Raw genomic sequence first — 24,156 nt, forward strand, 5'->3', positions numbered from 1 at the left:
CTTTCTTTGAATGTATTAAGAGCTCTCATGAATGAATACAAAGATTATTTTGGTCTATATCAACTTCCCATTTAAGGTCTTTATGTCTTTCTCCAAGACAGAACAATAAAGAAAGAAGATATGAGATTGGAAAGAATTTGTGAAGTCCTTTCCTTCCTATTCTTATAAAGCAGGTGCTCTTTTTTCCCTTTAATAAATGTTTCTCTTGCTTGTCTGCATGCCCTTCCTCCCATAATAGTTAAGTCTGTGTCTTTTTAGCTCTTTTCCATTTCTGCTCATGCTACACTAACCCCAGTTCCCATGAAAGAACCTGTCATTCCTCTTCCACAAAGGTAATGATGGAAGCCTCTTTGCATGGCCAGGCAACAGACATCTACCTCCCTCTTGCATTTTTTTATTTTATACAATAAAAATAAAATAATTACTTATCCTGGAGATCTCTTGCATGGATCAGCTTATTCCCCTGCACTTCAACCTCCTAACCTTTCCCTGTGTCTAAGTGACCAGGAATGAACTATTTCAAAGTAATTTCATTTTAATGAGCTCACCACTCCGAATGCACATTTTCAAAACAAAAACCATTCCAAAAGAGTGTAACAAGAGTGCTTTCTTCATTAAAGTCAAACACTTGGAACTGAACAAGTGCACTCCAAGTCACTTTAATGCTAAGGTAGCAAAGCCAGTTTTAATCCATGCAAATAAGGGCTGTAGCACGAGATTAGCCAGATGTTCAATTACTCCTCCAAAGAAATTTTGTGATGTACTAATATGCCTGTCTGTGCCTATAATTGCATGCACACATTTGGGTACATAACAAATGAAATTTAAAATCACTGACTTGTACATTGTTAAACTGCAGATCCTTAAATTGATACTTATCTGGGCAATGCTTGTATGTAAATATTGGGGCATTTACAGACTATCTAACGAAAACTGAATTTTTTCCATATACAATAAAGCATCTGATAGCTCCCAACTAGACATCTCCTTGAGAAAAAAAAATACAAGGATGTAAAAATTAGAACAAAGTTTGTGACACATCATAGGATTCATCTGACTAAATTTAGGACATTAAGATTTTTTATGTTTATGTCTGAGCTACTCATTGTGGCTTCTATAGCACCAGAAGAGAGACATCAGCACTAACAGAATGTGATTTTTGTTCTGGAGCAGATATCTAAAAATGGCCTAAAAGTGCCTACATCTACTAGTGACTCTAATGAGGAGCCAAATGTTAAAAGCTTTTTTTCCACATCAGAAGAGGAATGCCCACATTTAGATAACTAAAGTTAGGGGTGATGGATCCTCCCTGCAGAGTTAAAAGTCAGGACATATGTTTTGAGCTCATACAGCACAACTGTAGTTGTGTTCCAAAACATCCATCTCCAGTGATCTTAATGAATACAAAGTCTAAACAAAAGTCTGGAAAAGTTCTGACATGTCAATCTTCATTTTTAATAACTTTGGTTTTTTGCTTGTCTATTTCTTATGCATATTGTTCTAAGGTCTGATAATCTCTTAGAAAGCACCAAATACAAAAAATAATTGATTTCACTAACTTGGGAAGGTAAAGATGTTACTTAAAAGCAAAATTTTCCAAATGCATTGAATTCTTTGTATGCTAATGCATGTATTTCTTCAAACTTGTTCCTTGAAATACACAATACTCTAGTTTTCCACTAGCAAGATGGAAATGAAATTTAAAAGCAACAATTTTATTTCATGATGTGAAAAACTTAGCATTTATATTTTATGAGGTGTCTCCAAATCTGCTGTTTCAGTTTTATGACCACACAGACTAGCATCTACCATAAATGAGAGGACAAATGAGAACTAATTTTTTACTGGATGTCCATTTGCAATTAATATTCCTGCAGTATTTTTGTGGCCAGGGGTTTTTGTGGGTTCATAATTACACTTCTGAAATCAGAAGCTGGGTTGAGTTTTGGTTGAAAATGCATCACACAACATCTTGTGGCATTCTGATATGATGATAATTTCTCTAACTGCTACATAATCTGTTCCCATTATTATGTTCTTAATAACTAGCAACGTTTTTTTTTTTTTGAAAGGAAGAATTGCGTTAACGCAGGTTACAGCTGCCTGAGTGCATTTTACTTATACAGTAGTTGACAATTAATGCATAAATATGATAAAAATAATAGTAGTACACTAATTCCAGAGAAAGCACTTGGAAGCATAAAAGGGAAAACAGAGGAGGAACTCCCTGTACTATGCAAAAGACACAAAAGGAGGCCGCCTCTGCCTGTCTAGAGACATCTCTGTTCCTTCAAACAAGTAAAAGGGGAACTGCCTCTATAGAGCAGAAATCCATGTTATTTGATGCAGGACTTTGGGTGAGACAGCAGTATGGACTGACAGCAGAATTAGGCTTCCTATTGCTAAGGGTCTTCTCCTTTAGAGGTGGTGTAATCATGATCTGTATGGAAAAATGTGAGGAGAATGTCTCGCTGCAGGATTTGCTGCTCCATAGTGCCTGACAAAGCCTTGTTACTTAAAAAGGTCTTGAAATCTTCTAAAATGATATTGTACTGGATGTCAAAAAAAATATTTGAAAAAAAAGTTTTGCCCCTCCCTTCTTTATTTTGTCAAACAAATCAATAAAAGCTTATCCAGCTGGTCAGTTCTAGCCAATAGCATTTTGGGACTTAACCTTGTCTTCTTAAACACCGAGTACATGTACCCACAATCACATTCTTTATCTCGGTGGATCTGTTTATCTGTATTTGCTCAAGACTGATTTTCATCTGTGTACCGTTTTTTTTCATGTTTCTATCTCCAATTCATTGCAGCACATCCTTATCAAAAAATGACTTCATGCTATGTCATTAAGTAGTGTTGAGAGCCACTAGAGCAAACACAAAAGGCAAAGCAGTTCCTTTGATTTCTGATCTGCTCTAATACCTGTTTTAACCTAATACACAGAATTATGCTGGGTGCAGCCAGGTTTATTAATGTCACTGTTTTGCAGCTTTCTGGACCAACCAAAGTATGACTTTCTAAGCCTAATATGTTTAGTTACAAGAGACTATATATTCATTTTACTACATTTTCCCCTACATACTTAGAAGTGTTTTCTGAGCTTAAGAATGATAAAAAGAATGGTGATTCAGATTTGGTATCTCTACCCCATCGAAGAGGTAAGATTAAATGTAGAATCATAGAATCATTAAGGTTGGAAAAGACCTTTGAGATCGTCAAGTCCAACCAATTACACCAAGTCCATCCAATTACCACAATCATTAAATCATATCCTGAAACACCACAACTAAATGTTTCTTGAACACCTCCAGGGATGGTGACCCCACCACCTCCCTGGGCAGTTCATTCCAATGCCTCACCACTCCTTCAGTAAATTTTTTCCTAATATCCAACCTACATATCTCTTGGCTTAAATTAAAACCATTTCCTCTCATCCTATCACTAACTGGGAGAAGAGACCAACACTGGCTTCCCTACAACCTCCCTTTAGGTAGTTGTAGAGAGCAATGAGATCTCCCCTGAGCCTTCTCCAGACTAAATAACCTCAGATCAGATCCCTCAGTTGCTCCTTGTACAACATGCCTTCCAAACCCCTCACCAGCCTTGTAGCTCTTCTCCGGACACACTGCAGGACCTCAATGTCCTCAATGTGGTGCCCAGAACTGAACACAATACTCAAGCTGTGGTCTCACCAGGGCCAAGTACAGGGACACAACCACTTCCCTATCTCTTCTGGATATGCTGGTTTTGATACTGGCCAGGATGCGACTGGCCTTCTTGGCTACCTGGGCCAACATTTTAGATGTTTCAAAAATTCACTTTTCCATCTGGATTCTGAAGCATACTGAAACCGGGACTAATATGTAGCACAAAAAAACTCTGCAAACAATACTAAGAGTAATATACGCAAAACAAGAAGCAAGTGCAAAATACTCTTGTTTGCAATTGCTTATGATACAAATACATTTAAAAGATGAACCCTAAAGTAGTAGTAAGATGTGCTCATAAAAAATTTCAGGCTCATTTTACAATGCGGCACCAGGAACTGGAACTTCGTTACAAGACACGGTAGTAATTGTCCTGATTTTTACAAATTAACAAAGGTCTCCTTTTTTCAGGTCTGTATCACCAGTGGAAAGAGTGACCCATCACTAGAGAGCAATTAGACCTCAGGTGGAGTGTATGGTGTGCTGGCAGGTATGTCTATTCTCTGAGGGAATTATGAAGATTCTCAAGATGTCTCACCCATACCAAATCTTAACTGGGCTGGGTTTGAGTCTCTGTATCTGACAAAACTTATCTGAAAGACGATACTGCAGATGACTAGAAGAGGGTACTACTGGAGGGTGACTTCAGCTATCCTGCTAAAGGTCCAAACATTGTAGAGTAATAGCTAATGACTTCAAGTTTGCACATACATTAGACATTTTTTCTATCTACTTCTTTCTGAAAATGAGTAAGTACCATATTTTTCTCATTTTTCTTTTTCTTTCCCACTAAATGCTGCATTTCATAATACATGAAATGCTGGTGAAATGTGTCTCAAGTCTTAAAAGAAGTTCAAGCATGGAATCAAGTCCACCTCACTGGGAGTTTTGGTAAAGGCAGGAATGGCAATGGTAGGAATGGCAATATTTGACACTTGGGTCTTAAAAATGATGTAAATAGTTTTCACTTTTATAATTGCTTAATCTCCCAGACAAGTTGTAGTAATGAACTGATTCCTTTTTAAGGCTTTCCTATTCACTTTTGCAACCTGACAGGAATCTAGGATACATCACATGAAGTCCACGGGAACCTATTAAACACATCAATTGTGCCAATGCCTGCACACATGTGCAAATAAAAGTACATCAGTATATGGTGAATTGATAGATGGAAGAACCCAGGATTTACACTTTTGGGAGCTATTGTATCTTAGATACTATTAGATACTATTACCAGCAATAAAAGGGAAAATATTTTCAATGGCATGTGCTAGAAGGTAGGGTCAATGGTTATCACTTGTATCTTGAAGGAACAGTTTTTCTATGCATAGCAGCACAGTACTTTCCTGTGTACTTTACCTGGTAGATGCCAAAATCCTTTGCAGTCATGTGAAATGTTAAATTTCCATAACTATACAGTTTCATTCAGACTGACTCAGAACTCTGAATTCTTTAATCTTGTTTTCTCAGTATAAATACTTCTGATGATAAGAGAAATATGAACAGCAGCGTACAATCCCAAACAATAATTTATACTAAATTAAAACACTGGCTTTACCTTGTAGACACAAGCTACATGTTACTGTGTTATCATGTAACTGGAACTACAGAGCATGCAATTTATTTTTGCACCACTGACCTCTAAAGAGCTCATTGATATTGTGGATCCAGTTTCACTTCTTGATAATCCTGCATTGTCATCCAGCTCTGAGGCAATGAAATTCTTCACCGCTGTACGGGGCTCAAATGGTAAACTCTGCATATGTTCTTGGGTGGGAAGATGCTGGTCTAGATTGATATTAAATTGGTCCATTACAGAGGGATTCATATTGAACTCTGGATTAACTTTGTAGTGCAACAGCCTTTCGTGAGGCAATGTATCCATGCCTATATTCATTTTGCTCTCATCTTTCAGTGATGGCTGGGTATTCACTGACCCCCGGGGCATGACGATATAGTCGCTTTCTATCATCCGTTCCTGGGGATGGACAATGTCCATGTCTGCACCTCTCAAGTTATCATCAGTACATAAATACACAGTCCTCCGCAGCTCGCTGTTGTCTTTCTTCAAGCACTGATTTGCCAGTTCACTCATGCTCATAGGCATGTGGAGACCTGTTGGTTGCTGAATGATGACTTTGGAGATGATATTTCCAGGCAAGGTGGAATAGCTCATTCCTTCAGGGTTGGGTCCCTTTTCCTCCTCTTCATCATTCAGTGAAATTCTAGAAAGTGTTCCTGTTATAGTAGCTGCTCTGCAAGGCCCAATGTCTTTGTGCAGAACTGTAGGTCAGAGAACAGAGTTCGTACAACATGAAACCATCACTGCCTAACTTACTTTTTTCTTGTGGCTTTATTTAGCAGTGCTCCTTTTACCAGTGCATCTCGTTAACCATTTTCCTATCAATTTCATAACTTTTACTCTATAAATATTGCTTTGGGTTTTTTTTATTAAAATAATGCAAATAATAAAAAATATATATTTTATTAAAAATAAAAGCTTTTAGATATACCATGGATAAGTGTTGCAGATCTCTGACTAAGCCTCAGTCATTTATAAAAGTTAAAAACACTCTGCCATTTATTCCTACTGCCTTACACAGATCTTAGGTGACCTACAGCTTAAATAAAAGGCAGCCAATTGGAACTCAATTAAGGTTTTTTTTTTAAAAAAAAACATTACTAAATCTGTATGGCCATTATTAACTCAACATAACCTCTTGGAAAATGTCAAACCGAGACTGTGAGGCAGAATCCGTTTGTCAATCCATTGTTATGACCTACCCAGAGCATTATAACTATGAACATGTGTCCCTGAGCTCCTAAATGTTCCTTTTCACTGATTTAAAACTCTTCTGTGGTAAATTATTATTTTAAATAAAACTGACAAAAAGTAACCAGATTGGGAAGAAATTCCATTGGCATCAGAAAGATCTATTTTTCTGCATCTGTAAAGATCACAAAGAGTATAAAAATGTCTCATAAAACAGTCATAATCCAATTTTGATGTGGGCCAATGCTTTCTCAGACAAACTTATAGAAAATTCCAGCAACTTTTTTGTTGGAGTAAGCTATGTAATTAATACTGTCATAAAATAATTTCCAGGAGCACTGAAGGATGCATTCTAAAGCAAATTGTCTATTCAATCACAATTATCTTGAAAAAGGAATATAAGTCTATAATTCAACATTTGTAATGAAAGAAAAAGGATACATAGAAAAACAAAATTAACCAATTACTGGGCTTATTCATCTGGGTGCAAGGATTTTTTTTGTCCCAGTTGAATATTTTTCCTAGTACTAGCTTGGGCAATAAAACCCAGCTCATTGGCTAAGACATTAAAACAACTTGAAGTACCTCAGGTGTCACATTTACATCACTTCTGGTAGCTTGAGGGCTCTGATGACCCAGATTCCCTGGTGTCTGTCAATTCAGTGCCATGTTCCATAGCAATCAGCTCATAAGACAGCCCCCTCTCCCTCCTCACACAAAACTGCCTCTCATTTTTCCATTATGGAAACTATGCCTATAGAAACTCTATTTTCCCATATAGCCAGCGAAGACAGAAAGGGACTTCCAGGTGAGTGACCCAGAACAGCTGAGTACCCGGTGGAGAGGACACTCCCTCTCTTCCTTTCTGTCTTCACTGAAACCAAAATGTGACTAGGCAGGGTTGCTTTCCAAAGAAAAGCTCATCTGGGAATGTCTCCTAGATTAAAAAATTTCAATAGGGCCTAAAGGGTCATCTATTTTACACTGTGCTTTATTTAAACAAAGTTTGCACATAGATTTCTTAAAATGCCTTATTTTTTATACATGGAAACAGATATAGTTGGCTCATAAGAGACCACACTACTTAAATGTCCTTAAAAAAACAAGTTGTTCTAAAAAGGGGAATTAAATTTCATTTTCCTGATACCATGTCACGTAAACTCCTGTTGATTTCACTCTAAAAAACGTAACCTCTTTAGAAGTAAACCAATTGATTCATCATTCATATACATAGCTTGTAAGATATACTATATTAGTATTTTTTTCTATAGCAAAATGACTGTTTCACATTTGCTTGTGTACTAGGACAAGGAAAATTTTGTGAGCATGACTCTTCCTTTCCAGAGCTGTTTGCCTTCTGAAAGACAATCATACCTTTAGCTTCCCAACTGCATCATTCAGGTTTTTCTTACAAAGGCTTTTGTAAGAAAATGAAATGGATATATTTGTACAGTGCCATCATTATTTTTGTTTACATTTATAAATATGTGTCACAAACAATTAAACCCTGTATTTTTCTGGTTTTCACTTCACAAGGAACTTGTACAAAACTGGGGTTTTTTTCTTGGTTGAATACTTTCTCAAAGTTCTTACCTGACCGACAAGCAATGTCCACATCCTTTTCAAAATCAGTCTGTAACAAGAAACAACAAAATAGGACAATGACTATTAATTGAAAATTAAACCACAACAGCTTTTTGCCAGCTAGCACTTCCAAAATGTCCTACTTACAGAGCCACAGTCTCTTAAAAGTGGTTTCTTGTTGCTGAGAAGGTGAAGTGTATTGTTTTAAAACAGCAGAGCTTTACAAAGTTTCCTAAAATATAACTGGTGGTTTTCAAAGTATGCTGCCTGACCAGAAAAAATAAAACAAAATAGGTGGAAATAGAGTATATGTTTTTAATAAAATGATACAGTGTGTAGTTTTTATATGTATATGGAAGAGTAACTTCTGCATCTCATGGAAAGATCATCTTTAAGGAGGATTTTAATAGTAATTTTATAATCAGAACTATGGAAAATACCCTGCAATACAAATTACTCTGAATAAGCATAACCCAGTTACTCTGCCCTGTCTGAAATGTCACGAATTTGTTATGAAGTGCTTATTTGTCATATAAGAGTCCTTGCTACTAATTTAATCACGTAAACTTTGTAAGCAGCTGAAAACAGCTTTTATTTCATTGGGCTGTAACAAATTGTGAGAGTTAAGTATGAATTTTAACATCTGAAAACTTTTCCCAGGTAAACAAAACTACTTATCCTGTTACAGAATTCAAGTAATACTAAATTATGTTTTTATTCCACAAAAAGTTATAACATGAAAAATGTTTAATAAAACTGACCTCCTTTTTGTTTGAGGAGTCCAAACATTGGCTTATTTTTTGATTCATCTTTTTTTGAAGGGTATTTGCTTACTGAGCCCCACATTATTAGGGCCTGGTCCAGTCCCCATTATAATCAATGACAAACTGTCATTGAAAGTGAAGGGACCAGTATATTGTCTTAATATACTACCTAACAGTATTGGTAAATCCAAATTGTCACACTAAGCCATTCATTGTCTTCTTAATTCAGGCCACTAAAGAGATTCCTTCTCTAGAATCTTTAGCTTTTCCCCCTTTTCTGGATTATTATGAAACCAATATATTTGATACCTCATGAAATCTCAAATCTACCAGTGCTCTTTATACCTTCAGTAGGAAAAGTCGTGATATAGAAATAGATTACTTTCTCAGTCAAGAATTTTTTGTCATAAAGAAGACTGGTGGAAGATACTACTTCATTGTATTCCCTTAACTGATCACACCAGTAATTTAAATCTTGCTAAGATGTTTAAGCAAGCAGATAATCACCTAAAGAGTTATGTCTAAAATTGATGTTATATTTCAGCTGTGCATACTTGCCATGTATAGTACTGTAAGTTGGGTTATGGTTTGCTTTTTTTTTGGTTTTTTTTTTTTTTTTTGGTTTTTTGTTATAAACACGGAATTAAGAGTCAAAGAAAAAAAATGAAGCTAACCATGATCTGAGCGTGTCCATTAGGAAAAGAACTTGAGGAATCTGCATTGATTGGGTCTTGGCAATTTCTCAGTCGACATCTGAATGCATCTTGAACCTGTGGAAACAATATCTTATACTGATTTTTGTACAACATCACATCCTCCACCTCCTACGAAAAATTAAATTAGACTGTGTGGAATACAATGCAGGACTTCTGTTTAGTATACTGAATTTGAAGGAGCAAACATAAATGCTTATTTCTGCCACTTCATATGTTTGCTACGTTTTGTAGTTGCTGCGAAGTCTGTCAGTCTGTCACACCAAGATCTAACAAATAGATTTGCCTATGGACAAAGTTAACTAGTTAACTAGTAGTCAGTGGTTATCTAGTACTCAAGCCAAATCTGTCTTGGGTGTTAGTATTCAGATAATTAGCTAGTATTGTCTTCTCATTCAGTTTTGTACAGGTCTGATGTGGTGATTAATAGATATGCTATTAACCACTGCAAAATAAAATATATTTGCTGCTTGACAAATGTAAGATACTTGAAAAACACCTCTTAACAGTTGCTCCTCAGAAATTACTGTTTCCTAAGATGGTCCATAAAGTAAATTTGAAGACATACTTAAAACGCAAGAATATTTGAGGGATCATCTTTTCATCAGGAATAGCTATTTTTTACTTTGATTACAGACAGAATGTGTGTCAAAAGAAATGTTACAATGCAGGACTTCTGTCAGAACTATCTGGTTAAACAAAGAGCCACATTCAAGAGCAAAATCCAGTTCCTGTTTGCTGTCAGTAGAATGCAAACACATTTTGCTGCCTTCTCACACACAGCACAATAAAGACAGCAAGGTGACTTTCAGAATGAAAAGTTTCAAAATGTGAATTCTGGATCCAGAAATGCAAGTACCTATATTAGCAACCTGACTGCAAGATATAACATGGAAAACAGGAACCTAGTTGGGTGACTTCCAATCAAAACAAAGTAGTATAATTTCTTGTTTAAATAGGAAAATATTCTCAATGAAATGCCTAAAAAAAATCTATCTTCCACTTGCAATATGTTGAAATTCATCAGTGTCTTAATCAGAATAGTTAAAAGGAAGAAAATTATATTCTGCTCATGGACATTTTGTGATCAGCAGAAGAGGATAATTGATTAATTGTTGCTGGTGAAAAGCTGCCACCTTTCAATACATCGTATTATACTGCAAGCTGTTTAAGAGCATTCACAAAAGGGAAAATGAAATAGGAAAAAAATATTTATTTTGTTAATTAGGAAGCATTATTTTAAAGTTGACAAACCTTAAATGAGAAAAAGTGCTCTGCAGTCTTAATAAGTGACTGCTGCAGGTGGAGGAAGATTAATATAGAGCAGAAAGACTGATGTAAAGTAGGAAGGCTTGGGTTGATTTCAAAACACCAAGACTTCCCACATGTAGTAGGGTAATGTACAGTGTGGCTGAACTGTATTCTGCCCCAGATTCTGATTTTAAACACTGTGCTTGCTCTGCTTTCCTGCGTGTTTGACATTAATTTAATGCGGCATCTGCTGGTTGTTGAGAACTTAATTCAGTTCTTCTCTCACTTTATCAGTGCTGAAGAATCACACTTCAGAGTTTTATGTTCTTGGATAGGCACTGGCACAGTTATTTGACAATAAAATTAAAAATCCCTCTCTCCAAAGCATTTCCATCTGTTCTGACTCTCATCTCAAACCTTTGACCCCAAAGCATGATTACTTCAGAACATACTGTGTGATCTCTCACACTGCAGTGAGATCCTGATTTTTAAGACTTGGCATTCATGAAGCTTCTCCAGTTCAGATAGCTCCAGGGATCTCAAGAATCTTGTGGCCTATTTTCACTACTTACTATATTTAAACTGAATCTTAATATTAGGCTCCTCCTAAATGTGCATGATTCTTACATTGCTTCTGAAGTGCACATAGCATATGATTTGACCACGAATAACAGAATGCCAAATGTAACTGCATCCATCACAGTGACAGATGTTGCAACTTCTAGGTGTCCTCACACAAGCTAAACTTTGTAAATACTTATTTTTCTAAGCCGCTTGTTGAAATTTGTTGAGTATGTAAATACTGTGCTGTCTTTACATTTTACTTTCAAACATAATCTTGTTCCCCGCCCCCCCCCCCCTAAACATCAAGTTACAAGATTTTCTTAGAGCCAGGCAGAGCAAGAGACACAGATGTGATGAACGTGCAGATACCAGGGAAGTGGTTTCCTTGGCAACAGTAACCAACTTCAAGCTTTGTAATTTACCCTCTCTCTACTGATACACTTTATTTTTCTCCTGCAATACAGAAATGTGGGTTTTAAACACCAGTGATGCATTTTGCCCAAATGCTCTTTAGTCAACAGAGCACAGCAAAAGAAGAAAATACATATGGGTTCCTCCCATCACCAGCATAAACAGGAGGTACTTGGTGGGATTCAAATTAGCCTTAGAGTATCTTGTGTTCAAGCAGGTCAGGCAGTGAAAAAAATTATGGTGCTTTCTGGGCTAAGAAGGCAACATAAAGAAATAATAGCTAACCCTCTGCATTTTTCTTTCCTAATTTCCAAATGCTCTATAAGAGATATCATGCTTAAGATTTTTTTAATTTATCTTGGAAACGGAATTACAGGAAGATTTCTTGTCTTTTCAAAAGACTCTGAATTGATGGAGGGCAAAAATGGGCACAGCAAATACCTTAGTTCTCTTCTAGTTGTATGTCTCACGCACTGAACATCCCTGGCTTCTTAATGCAGCCCCTGTCACATACTAGAGCCTGTTGAAATGTTTCCATCAATTAAGTTTATATTAATAAAATTAAAAGGAAAACCAGGAGGTTTATATGTATGTAATAGAAAAAGTCTGCATCTTCCTGTAATATAAAAACAATAAAGGTATAGTAAAGCGGGGCTGTCCTCTTTTGTGTTTGAATTTTATGGTTATATATTCCACCCCATATTTTTTTTTCCTGACAGTAAGAATTATTGTTTTGCCTGTGGTGGCATGCTATAAATATTAGATCAATCCTATAGGCTATAGAGGAGATAGCTTCATAGCTGTCATCAAGAATGACAAATATGTTGGCAGGATTTCCCTGACAGGCACTGGCAGAGTAAAATGCTCTTGCAGTCAACAGAAAGTAGCAGACTGTTCTTCAAGCTGGGGAGGTACCCTGTGCAACTCAAAGATGTCACACTGTGATGGCCACTATGGCTTGTGTTCTCTATGGCTTGTGATGGCTTGTGTTCACCTAAGGGTCTCTGGAGCTAGAAAGCCAGACTTCTGAGGGCCAGACTGGAATATAACTTAGTGGAGTTGTGTCTCTTTCTGTGTAGGAACTTGTTGCAGTAAACAACATCTTCACTGCTACAAGCTGCTTCATGTAAGTGCAGACCATACACATTTTGGAAACAAAAATTGTTTCAAGTGCATCAACTTCTACTTTGCTGTTCTTGAAGAACTTTCTAGTAATTTTCTTTTCCCATATGAAAAAATTACCTTAATCATTTCTTCGAGTGTTTTACCCAGTTACCAATTTAAATCTGGAGGACTCAGGAAGACTTAATGTGTTCTGTCAAATAAAGTTCAAGCAGCAATATGCCCAAGCCTCTTTGGCATCTGCTGCCAGCACTATCATCATCTTGACTGGATATAATCAACTTATTAGTGAATGTCATCTCTGTACACTTCTGCCTAAGTTGCAATGACTGAAGAAAGAATTCCTTCCCCTTTTTGATAAGGGACAGCCTTATCAAACTGAGATTCTTTTTGTGCCTCAATGGGAATTTTTCTCATGACATAATTTTTTCAAATGCCAGGTAGATAGATTGATTATCTGCTTTATCAAATGCCTTTCTTCTAGAATTTCAGTCTTAGGACGAGGGGGTGTAGCTGCCAAAACTGGCTTGTGGGAACAACTCCTTTAAGTAGTTAAACAAAGCGTTAAGTTGTTAAACAAAGTAGTGATCCTTTGCATTTAAATATGTATATATGATTTGCTAAAAAAAAGCAGCAAATAAAATAAACCGTAACTAGCTGACAGCCTACACATGATCACTTCAGAGTCTAAATTCCTGTATAAACTTTATAATCAGATATTTTGGGGTACTACTTGAACAATTGAGTTAAAAGTGCTTCAACTTAAGAGACCTTACAATTTTGAAAAATTAGTTTACTTATAGAAGAGACTAATTCCACCTCTGTCACCACAGTCCTACCTGTAAGTATGGTCAGACAAGAATGTTTCCACAATATGTTCATCAGTATTGAAGCATTCCCTGGGAATGAACCATTTGCAGCAAATAGCTGTGATTAGAGCAGGGAACCTGTCTGGGATTGGGACTTTGTGGGAAGATGTCAATTCAATTTCATCTTAAGCAGTCACATTATTTTTTTTTCCAAATTAACTTCAGTATTACTGCACTGTGTAATGTAATAATAATGTTATGAGTAAATGCCTCATTGTTTTTCTTTTTCTTTTTTAATTTAATCAGTGCCATGCTGTTACTTTTATAATTTCTCATAGATTTAGTTCTGTTTTGGGTTTGGTGTTGGGTTTTTTTTTTTTGTGTGTTTCTTGTGGTTTTTTTTTTAATGAAATCAATAACTGATAAACAGGTATGTGTTGCATCTTCTCTTTATCCTCACAAAGGACACGAGGAAACAGAATAAGGACACAACGCAATGAAGGTGCATCAGAGGCAGCTCATGGTGCATATCAAATAAAAGTTCTTCATTGCAAAGATAGTCAGTCACTGGAAGAGGCTTCCCAGGGAAGCAGTCACAGCACCAAGCCTCTGAGAGTTCAAGAAGCATTTGTGTGAATTTTGAAAAGAGAAATGACTGTGTGAGATTCCTCACTCAGCATTGACATTAAACCTTTATTGAAATATCCTCCTGTTTTTTCAGTCCTAAAGTGTTTGGAGTAACTCTTGCCAATCATGCTATTATGCTAGGATGTGTAATTTGGTTTATTGTTATGGTGAATATTCTGAAGCTGATAAATGGCTAATGCCTAGGTATATCAGTGTACCATCCAATTGCTCTCTAGTCCAGCCCCTCCTGCTCATTTTTGATGGTCCCATTGCCACAAGTCTGACAGCAAAGCTTTTGTGTTACTGCTCTTAAGTCTATCTCAGTAAAAATGCAGTGTTAGTTAGCAGGTTAAGTAGGTTAGATAAGCTGTCACCAGAGCCAGGTTAAAGAGCAACTGTGTGGTGACTTTGACATCAGATTTCAGTGGTGATGAATTCTGCAGTGGGTAGCTCTAAGCTGTGAAGGGCAAGCTGGGGTATTGGCTTTTTCTTGCTGTTCTCAAAGCACTCATCTGTCTTCATCCTCACTGTCCCCATAACATACGTACATTACCTTAAGTATGCACCTGCGTTTGTAGAACTAAAAGGGTACATTCACCAACATAACACTTCATATCCTGTCCTTGTGTCCTCTTTCAGGGACAGAATAAGCTGAAATAATTTTGTGCTTGAATCAGTTCTAGAGACTGAAAATATCTATTTCTTTTTGTCCTCAGGAAAAGGCCATTTATGTTAGCATTTCCCAATACCCACAAGACTCTAAAGCCCTAACACTTAAACTAAACTGATTTAGTTTTTTTAGACTACCTTTAATCATTTAATCATATAAAACTGTGGGTATAGTTTTACACTGAAACTGATATTCTGCACTGGGAATTAACTGATTTTCTCATTCTTTCTTTCCCTCGTTCCTCTACATCTCACCATAAAACACTTTTCTCTTTCTATGAAATATATTCCTGCTGCACAAGCTGTATGTAACATTAAAGAGCAGTTGAGAGATTAACAGGAGCACAGCCCTTCAGAAAACTGGGAAGCCATTCCTCACCTCCCTTCGGAGAATACAATGGACCATGACAATAACAAAGCCTTGTAATGAATCAAATACTGCAAAAAGTATCTGAAATAATATTGATCTTTTGTCTGTCATGGCCAGAACTGCAGACATCCAAGTCAGGGCTAAAAGTGGCAACACCACACAGGAACTCCAAAGGGATGCCCTATTGAAAAAAAAAAAAAAGAGAAAAGCAGCATTGTAATGTTGTAAAAAATTATTAAAAATTCACGATTAAAATAAAACATATATTTAAGGATGGCACTTTATCAAGTTAACTTGAAAATCACAGACAAGAATATAACACTGTCGGTACTTTATGTTCTAGAGAATAGCCTGTATTCAGTTAATAAACACAGTTGCAATATTTTTTTTAATTTTTTTTTTCTTTTTTTTTTTTTGGTTAAAAAGTATTTAAATGTGCTCAGCACTCTATACAGTGTTAGCAAACACAGTTGTCATCATCAAACTATTGTCTCACATGCACTGTATAAGATTTGTAACAAGAAGATGTAAATGATCAGGACTAACATGGCATTACTGGCGGTGGTGGCTGACAAAGCTGTTGTTGAAACTACTCCACACTTGGCACATTTGAGCGTCAAACCGCTATGAGGCTCACTCATCTGACTGCAAACAAACAGAACACCCACAAAAAGAACAAAATATTGAATTGTCACCAAAAAACGTAGCTACTGCAATTTAGCTTTTAAATATGATGTCATGCAGAAAAAGTAAGTAGACTTATTTCAGGATGAATGCTCGAAGTTGTTGCAATACTGTACTTTGTACTTTACATGGTTGTTAGCTTTAAATGTTAATGCTTTGGGGCTTTATTTCATGCAGACTCCAGTTCTTCCATTTAAGCTAAAAAAGGCCCCAAATATCCAGTGATTAAACTGCTCAGTACACTGAAGTAAACATAAGCACGTGCTAGGATAGACACACAAAGTGAAATCCCTCTATTCAGACCTGTTAAAAGACTCTTATATCCAGAATTGCTTGAGAAAGGGTAAAAGACACTTAAAGGAGGAGTATGAAGTATTTCTAATTGTGCAACATTAATAGATATTGAAGCATCAAATTGGTATTAGCATACTGTGTAGTGAGATTGGTACTGGTGATCTAAAAGGCCTACTAACATCTGGAGTGATTTTATTCATATGCAGAGGTCTGAATATAGGGCTTGAAATGCATGGAATCTGATGAAATAAATATCAGTCAGTACTAAAAAAGGGTGACCTGCTTTGCATTTTAATAAAACACAGTACACAAGCATTAAGCTCAAAGCATTTTGTATGGACAATTGTACCTCAGCACCTGTCAGAAGAGTTAAAGGGCAAAAGCTGGAATTTAAATTTTCTTTTATAAACAGCATGCATTCAACTTCCTGAGTCAACTAAATAAAGACTCTTGACATTCCTTCTTGTTCTGCTATCTAAACCAGGAATAAATACCTGACTGAGAGGAACCAGGATGGGTGCTTTACCTATTTCCAGCTGGAAAGTGGTTAAGAACATGAAGATAGGTAACATTTCAGGGTTTTTTTTCCCAGTTATTTCAACCAATGGAACTCCTTTTTGTTGTGATATCTGTCATTCACAAGTTGTTTAACATACTGCCCATACCAACATTGAACTCCAGTGGTTTCCATTTTAATAAACCAAATTACGACTTTTCATTCAAAGCATGCACTATATTTCCCATAAAAATGCACTTTTCCCCATAAAAATACAGTGAGAACCATTACCTTGTACACAATTATTGTGGGATGTGAAAAGAACTCATTGAATCCACATCCCTTTACACCAGTTAAAGATCTAAATAAACAAATGAACTAGAAAAATGCCTTGGGTAAACTTAACATAAGGTTGGGAAATACTTTTTGTCTTTGCCTGGCAAGACTTTAAGATTATCAGAATGCATTATTCTTTTAACCTATATGAATCTGTTCTAAATCTTCCAAATAACATGACACAGTGTATATCTAGACCAAATACAATTTTCTGGCTGAGAATTTACGTGTGTTACCCCTTAGGTGAGGAAAATGCTTGATATCCATCAAGACACTTGCTGATTTCCCATATGCTTATCAAGGAGAGAAAAACCATATGGAGTTAGTACATATTTTAACCCCATTCAGTGGTTTAAATCCTACATAAATGATTTCTACAACTGAACTTTTGGTTGAACTTTTGACAGGAGAAAATGTTTGCCAGAATGAATGATACTGCCTTTCAGAGCATGGCTGGCAAGAGGTATCTGAGAAATGACAATCCCCTTTCTGCTGGAGATCAAATACTGCAACAATTTTTATGCCTCAAAGAATGATTCAAGACCCTTGACTTGCCAAGTAGTATCAGGGAATGCTGTTGCCAAGCCACCTTCTAACACTACCAGAAAACATAGGATAGTTTCTAGTGTAGGGAATCTACATGCTTTCCCAGAAGAGCTATATTGTTTCTGATGAGTAATTTCTAGTTTTTTTAACAAGTTAATTAAAAATAAAATACCTCTTTACTAAATTGTGCACTGTTAGAAAGCAAATTTCATCACAAAAGTATACTATAAACAAGTAGATTTCTATAGCTGACAACTGAGTAGCTGAAAAAAAAAATGCAGTTAAATCTGGTCTTGGATATCCTTAGAAAATGCAAAAAGCTAAACCCATGGCTGCTCCTACTCCTTAAATCACTGGAACTGGAGTAGATGTGAATTTGAATTGGTGAGTACTAAGTTGTTACTACTTTTGTAATAATTTGAGTAGTTTTATAATATTCTAGATTTCATCAGTGTTCTACAAGTAGGAGTGTTAGTGGAGCAATGTAGACAAAATTAAACTTAAGAAATTAATACTTTTGAAAAAAGAGGAACGAGAAAAAAGAAATCAAAGCTTTTGGTACATATTTGTTAGAATAATGGCAAAAAAGCTGAAAACCAGAAAGATTTAATTTAATTAATATTAAATGCAAATCACACCAGCTGAAGTATTTATCACAGATTTGCTCCTTAACCAATAAATTGAACTTATTAGGAAGGCTGCTGTTAGTGTAATGGTAAAATAATTCAAAGTGAAGCAGTAGTACTCAGTAAAAGAAAACCATAATTGATTATCATTTTTAGAAATGCAGATATTGGTGGTGTTAACTACAAGATGTACCCAGAGACTATACTAGAACATGTACCTGTAAAAAACAATTATGCAAACTTTAAATATAGTTTCATCAGTATTATGAAGGTGAGAATTCACTTGTGAAATATATTCCTCCAATACTGAATGAATCTAGGTTTTTTGTCCATTGAAAAATTTTCTGATACCACCATTATCCTTTCTTTTTGTGATAACAAAATTTTAATGTAAAAACAATTAAATAATCAATAACCATACTTTCTGTTTGCCTTTTTTTCTTTTTTTTCTTTTTGCTTTTAAAATATTTTTTTTAGTTTGAAATTATGATATACTAATTTAGAACCTATATCTAGGTAGATATGGATGTAAGAAAAAAAGGCAAATTCTTCACATAGAATGGCAGTAAAGTATCTTTTATAATAATTTACACAAATAAGTAATATTCCATGCCACAGTAATTAAAGTTGACAGATAGACAAAAATAATCACTTCCTTCAGTAAACACAAGTCATAAAACTGTTTTCCTAACTACAGCAACTCTACATATGTGACATTCTGCTTAAAACTCCACTTAGGTTTTTTTAAATTCTCAGTATTATTAACTTAATACTATTGTACTTGTGTTTTATTATGTTTAGTCACATTCCCTCAGGATAATGAGATGAATGGAATCTGTTAAGACACAGTTACACTGATATAAGACTTCAAAACTCAATCAAACACATTGTTGGTGAATATCTGTAATTGAAAATTGGTGATACAATGCCTTAAAATAACCCAATTTTTGCTTACCCTGCTCTGTGTTTGAGCTTTTTATCTAGGATTCCATCTCTGGAAACAAGTTTATTAAATACCAAAATGCCAATCACCATGTTGACCTGTCAAACAGAAAAGAAACAGTTGATCTTTCAGTGCCTGAAAGAAAATACTTTATCCTGTTATTTCAGAAAAAGGCTCTTACAGGCCTTCAAAATGTTACATTTGTGAGTATTCTATTGGAAATTCTGTAAGATTGTCCCTAAAACCACCGAATTGTGTAAAATTATGCACCTTGCCAACAGGCTTATTTTTGAATCTCGAATTATGCCTGGAAGCATTTTATATGAATTAACCCTCCTGGCCAGAAGCTTGAGAATATCCCTTTAATATCACCTCAGTTCTAACTGCAATGATATATCCTGTTCCAGGAAAAGTGCTGCATCTGAGCTGTGCCTGCAGAGAAGAGCCAGGCAGAGTACATAATGACCGTAATCGTGTTCCTTTTTAAGCATTTACGGCCCATGTGGGTGTTCCCACTTATGCAGAACCAGCCTGTGGTTTTCCATATCCTCCTGCACATTAGTCACTGTCTATGTCATTCACCAAATGCCAGTCTTGAGCCTTGTTTGACTGCAGTTCCCTTTTTCTGTGGGCCAGATGAATGCCTTGGCTGCGTCTGTTTAGCTTCATTAGAGTAAATGGTGTTATGATCACATGCATGGGTTGAAGACCTAACCTAAAAAAAATTTCAAGTGTTTCAGCAGTCAGACTTTGGCACTCAATGGACATACTAATGGCATTTAATGGACAACTTAATGACTGTTATTATCCATCTGTATTATTGAATTGAACTCTATGAACCTGTCTCGATGTGGTCCTGCAAAGAGGTAATACCAAGACTTGAATCTATTAAATAAATGTTCGGTTTTTCTTAGAAAATTGTAATCCTTTTTCCCTTTCAAACAGATTTTTCAAGATCTCTGCCAACATACCTAACTGTTGCCAGTCTGTTCTGCCAACTTTTTTCCAGCTTTTCTTATTATCACTTTATTTTCAGCATTTACATTTTTCAGCTGATGTGACATAATTCTTCTGCTTCATACACTTAGGCTTAAGCGGCTGCATGGAAGGGCTCCTTCCACAGCTACCAGCTAATGGTAGGACTGAACTTCAAACATCTTGGAACAAAGCTTGCCAATTACAGAGAACATACAGTTCCATGTGAAAATTATGACTGGGTTTTTGTAAACATCCTTGGCTCCTCTATCATGACAGTGACTATGAGCTGTACAAAAGGATCCTGGATTGACTCCAGGGAATGATGAGACAAACACTATGGGAGTAGTAAACATCCATTTCAGGAAAATATCTGTAGCTAAATGGTTGTATCTTTGATGACTACTAAGACCAATTCCCTTTTGCAAGGGAAAATTAAAAATAACCATGTCGATCGAGCTATTCTAGCATCAAATTGGTGGAGGAGAAAGAATCATATTCAAAATCTGTAAGGAAAAAATACCGAAGAAATTATTGTCCTCCAGAGCAGATGACTGACAGCTGATGGCATGTAGCAATTCAGCTTATATTAAGGTAGACATCTGAAGTACTTCTGATAGTTTAAGCCTTGAAAGTGCCAATTTTTCACCACCGACAATGAAATATAGTTGGGATAACAAGCTTAGATGCAGAAGTTTACACTGCAGTTGTCTACAATTAGGAAAAGTGAATCCTACACCTCACCGCATTTACTGAGATGTGGAGAATTAATAAACAAATTAGAATAATTTCCCAGCTATGATGACTTTTTTGTTTGCCTTCAAAAGCAGTAGCCATGGAGAACTTGCTGGCTGTTTCCACTCCCCTGGCTGCTTTTGCTTTTGCACAGCGATGCACTGCCAAGGAACAATCTGTCAAGGCTGTCACTGAACGTCACAAGGCAGTGACAATTGCTTAGATGCTATTGATAATAACTCAGTGATACCTGTGACAAGTTTTCTGTGCCACCAAACAGTACATTATTCTGTCACAGATTACTGTGTAAACACAGAGAGAACAGATGTAAAGAAGAGATACAATTAAATAAATCACTCATTCAAAATAACTCATTCAAAATAAGCTAACCAATACTGAGACCAGGATTTACAGCAAAATGTAATTCTGTAAATTAAAATTACTGTATAGATAAGCCTTTATAATTAAAATAGTATATTACATCATTTCATATGAAAATACTGAAAATCGTATTACCAAGACAACAGCTGCTGCAGGTCCAACGAAAGCATAGAGTAGCCCTCCTTCAAGAGACAGCCAACAGCTGGAAAGAACATTAGAGAAGAACTAACACAAATTAAAAATAAGTATAATGCATTGTCAAGAAAACATTACTAATTACTGTGATATGAGATTTTTCTGGTTTATGTTTAGTTCTACATGTAGAGATTCATATGCACAAGAATTACTTTGTTGATATGTTTATATAGAGAGATGGAAGTTATTTCCATTCCCAACTATTAATGTTTTGAAAGTTTTAATGTGAATTATACATATACTGAAATTCCTAGAATGTGTTATGAGCACAATCTAAAAAAAGTTTGTAAATCTTCAATGAATCTTCCATAATATTTATGATTAACTAATTGAACAGAGCTTGCCAGGTAGGTATCTTAGAATAATTTCTAGTTCAAAATGTCTGTCAGTTCTATACTTAAAACCGTGAAAGGTAAAGTACCTATAATGTAGAACCTCAGAAAAAAACAGGCTCATACATATCTTCTCATGTCATTTAGTGATTGCAATTAGGACTAGATCTTGCAGACAATATTCCCATTAAAGAAAAACCATACACGGTCAAACTGTTCTGTGTTGTTCAGAATATTTTGCAAACAATTTAAATGTATATTTTAAAGCCGTGAAAACTATTTTCTCATGAGTTAATAAGTTTGCAGAGTTTGTCATACTTCACAAGGGCTTTTTCTGAAAAGCATCAGATTCCCAAACAGAGAGCACTTACAGAATCAAATTCTAAATATTTGATACACCATATTTGCAAATGATCAGGAGCTTCACACATTGAATTAAAAGCAGCTGTGCCATTTCCCCCCTGATTACGCATTCAAATATCTGCATGTTTATTTCAATGCATGAGCACACCTACATAGAAAACTCAAATATACACATTCAAATATTTTACTTGGATCTTGGATCTTACATCCAGAAACATTCACATCAGAAACATACATATCTTCTTTATTTTCCAGTACTGTTTCTGTACATCTGAAAACCAAGTAAATGCAGGGACATCCTAACATTAAAGGTCTGTTAGAGACTGAATTCTTAACTGTGAAGAATAAGTGTTTCCCATTGCAATGAAGCCATGAGAAATTTAGCACATGAAACCAACTGTGTCAGTGTGCTAAATTTTAGCATGATAATTTTATGAAAGTAACTAATATCTGCCTTGCTTTAAAAAATATAAATGATAATAATAACAATACCATTCAGCACCACAAAATATTTATAACCAAGTGAGAATTTTTCCATCTCTCTCCAATGTAATCAAGTAAAAAGGCTGTTTAATAGAGTGAGTTGCATTTATAGACAGAGATGGAAACAATGTAGAGGTTACTCCCTTTTCTTTATACAATCTAAATTTTCTACAATCTGGACTTCCAATAGTGTGTGATATGATTATTTCAGAGTACCTGTCAGCCCGTGAGTCTGAAATGCATTTGTTCCCAAACATTTGAGGGTGGTGAGACACTAGAACAGGTTGCCCAAGGAAGTTGTGGCTGCCCCCTCCTTGGAAGTGTTCCAAGGCCAGGTTGGATGGGGCTTTGAGCAACCTTGTCTAGTGGAAGGTGTCCCAGTCCATGCAGGGGGGTTGGAACTAGATGGCTTTTAAGGTCTCTTCCAACCGAAACCATTCTTTGATTCTGTGATTTTCTGTTAGACTTTCTGAAGACAGATTTTTAGGTATCTTCTTATACCAGAAGGCAATTCCTGTCAATTTTAAATTATTTTTTCATATTTTTTTCCTTCTTCTTTTCTTTATTTCTTGCTTTCTTTCTTTCTCTCTTTTTTCTCTGATAGCTTTTTTCTACACTTTATTGTTTTTATTTCATTCTCCTATTCTGTCTCCTTTCTCCCTGATCCTCACATATCAGAAAGCCATATAAATCAACTAGAATTTAGAACAGGTGGTTTTATGGGGCCATGTTACATGTTCATAAAATTCTGTGACTGATGAAGCATCTGTAGACCTTCTGTAGATTTTGTTAGTTGCTTGATGCTCTTCAGGAGAATGGTTCCTTCTCTTAGTAGAATCTGACTATGACAGATATTTAGGTATTGGTGATATAATGAACTCCTGAATATTATCTCCATTGCCCATTAATATATATTACTGCCTGTAAACATGAGTAGGTCATGCAGATTTATTAACTACAACTTGTCATAGTGGTGCTGTCACAGCTCTGATTGTCTGAAGAGAGGTAGCAACAGTATTCATTAGACTCACAGAAATAGCAGTGATTGATTTCAGACACACAAATCTTTTTCAGATATTTTGAAATACCTAAAAGCTTGTCACTGTGTTTTTGTAATTACTTTTAGGAAATCTGTAGCTATATCAGTATAAGTGTGTGAAATAGTTTTCATATGTTTAAATATACACTACTGTAACTTTCTAATATTTAGTGCTGAAACAAAAACAGGGTCAGAGATGGTTGATCACAGAACTGCTTTGAGTGTGAACAATTCAAGCTACCCTCATCACTCATTTATTTATACTGCATAAAAATGAGATCTGCTTCAAAGATCCTTGGGCTTTCTCCTTTTCCATCAATCTCTTCACATGTGTGACTAAGGAACTGGAATCATTTCCTTC

At 35.8% G+C, this 24,156-nt stretch overlaps 1 protein-coding gene across 5 annotated transcripts in view; it reads right to left on the reverse strand.

Annotated features, from left to right (window-relative positions):
• Window positions 1–24,156, reverse strand: part of ADGRB3 (adhesion G protein-coupled receptor B3) — a 434,645-nt gene that overhangs the window by 17,432 nt on the left and 393,057 nt on the right. For 4 of the 5 annotated variants that reach the window (XM_071741618.1, XM_071741620.1, XM_071741622.1 and 1 more), the window contains 7 exons: window positions 21,519–21,585; window positions 19,305–19,390; window positions 15,914–16,012; window positions 15,377–15,548; window positions 9,506–9,601; window positions 8,077–8,116; window positions 5,350–5,993 (listed from right to left, as the gene is read on the reverse strand). In XM_071741618.1, coding sequence (XP_071597719.1) covers window positions 5,350–5,993; window positions 8,077–8,116; window positions 9,506–9,601; window positions 15,377–15,548; window positions 15,914–16,012; window positions 19,305–19,390; window positions 21,519–21,585 — 1,204 coding nt within the window. The remainder of the gene's footprint in view (window positions 1–5,349; window positions 5,994–8,076; window positions 8,117–9,505; window positions 9,602–15,376; window positions 15,549–15,913; window positions 16,013–19,304; window positions 19,391–21,518; window positions 21,586–24,156) is intronic. The other variant, XM_071741621.1, reaches the window with a different exon arrangement.

This window comes from Heliangelus exortis, chromosome 3 (genome assembly GCF_036169615.1).
Source record: "Heliangelus exortis chromosome 3, bHelExo1.hap1, whole genome shotgun sequence".
Classification (NCBI taxonomy): Eukaryota; Metazoa; Chordata; class Aves; order Apodiformes; family Trochilidae; genus Heliangelus; species Heliangelus exortis.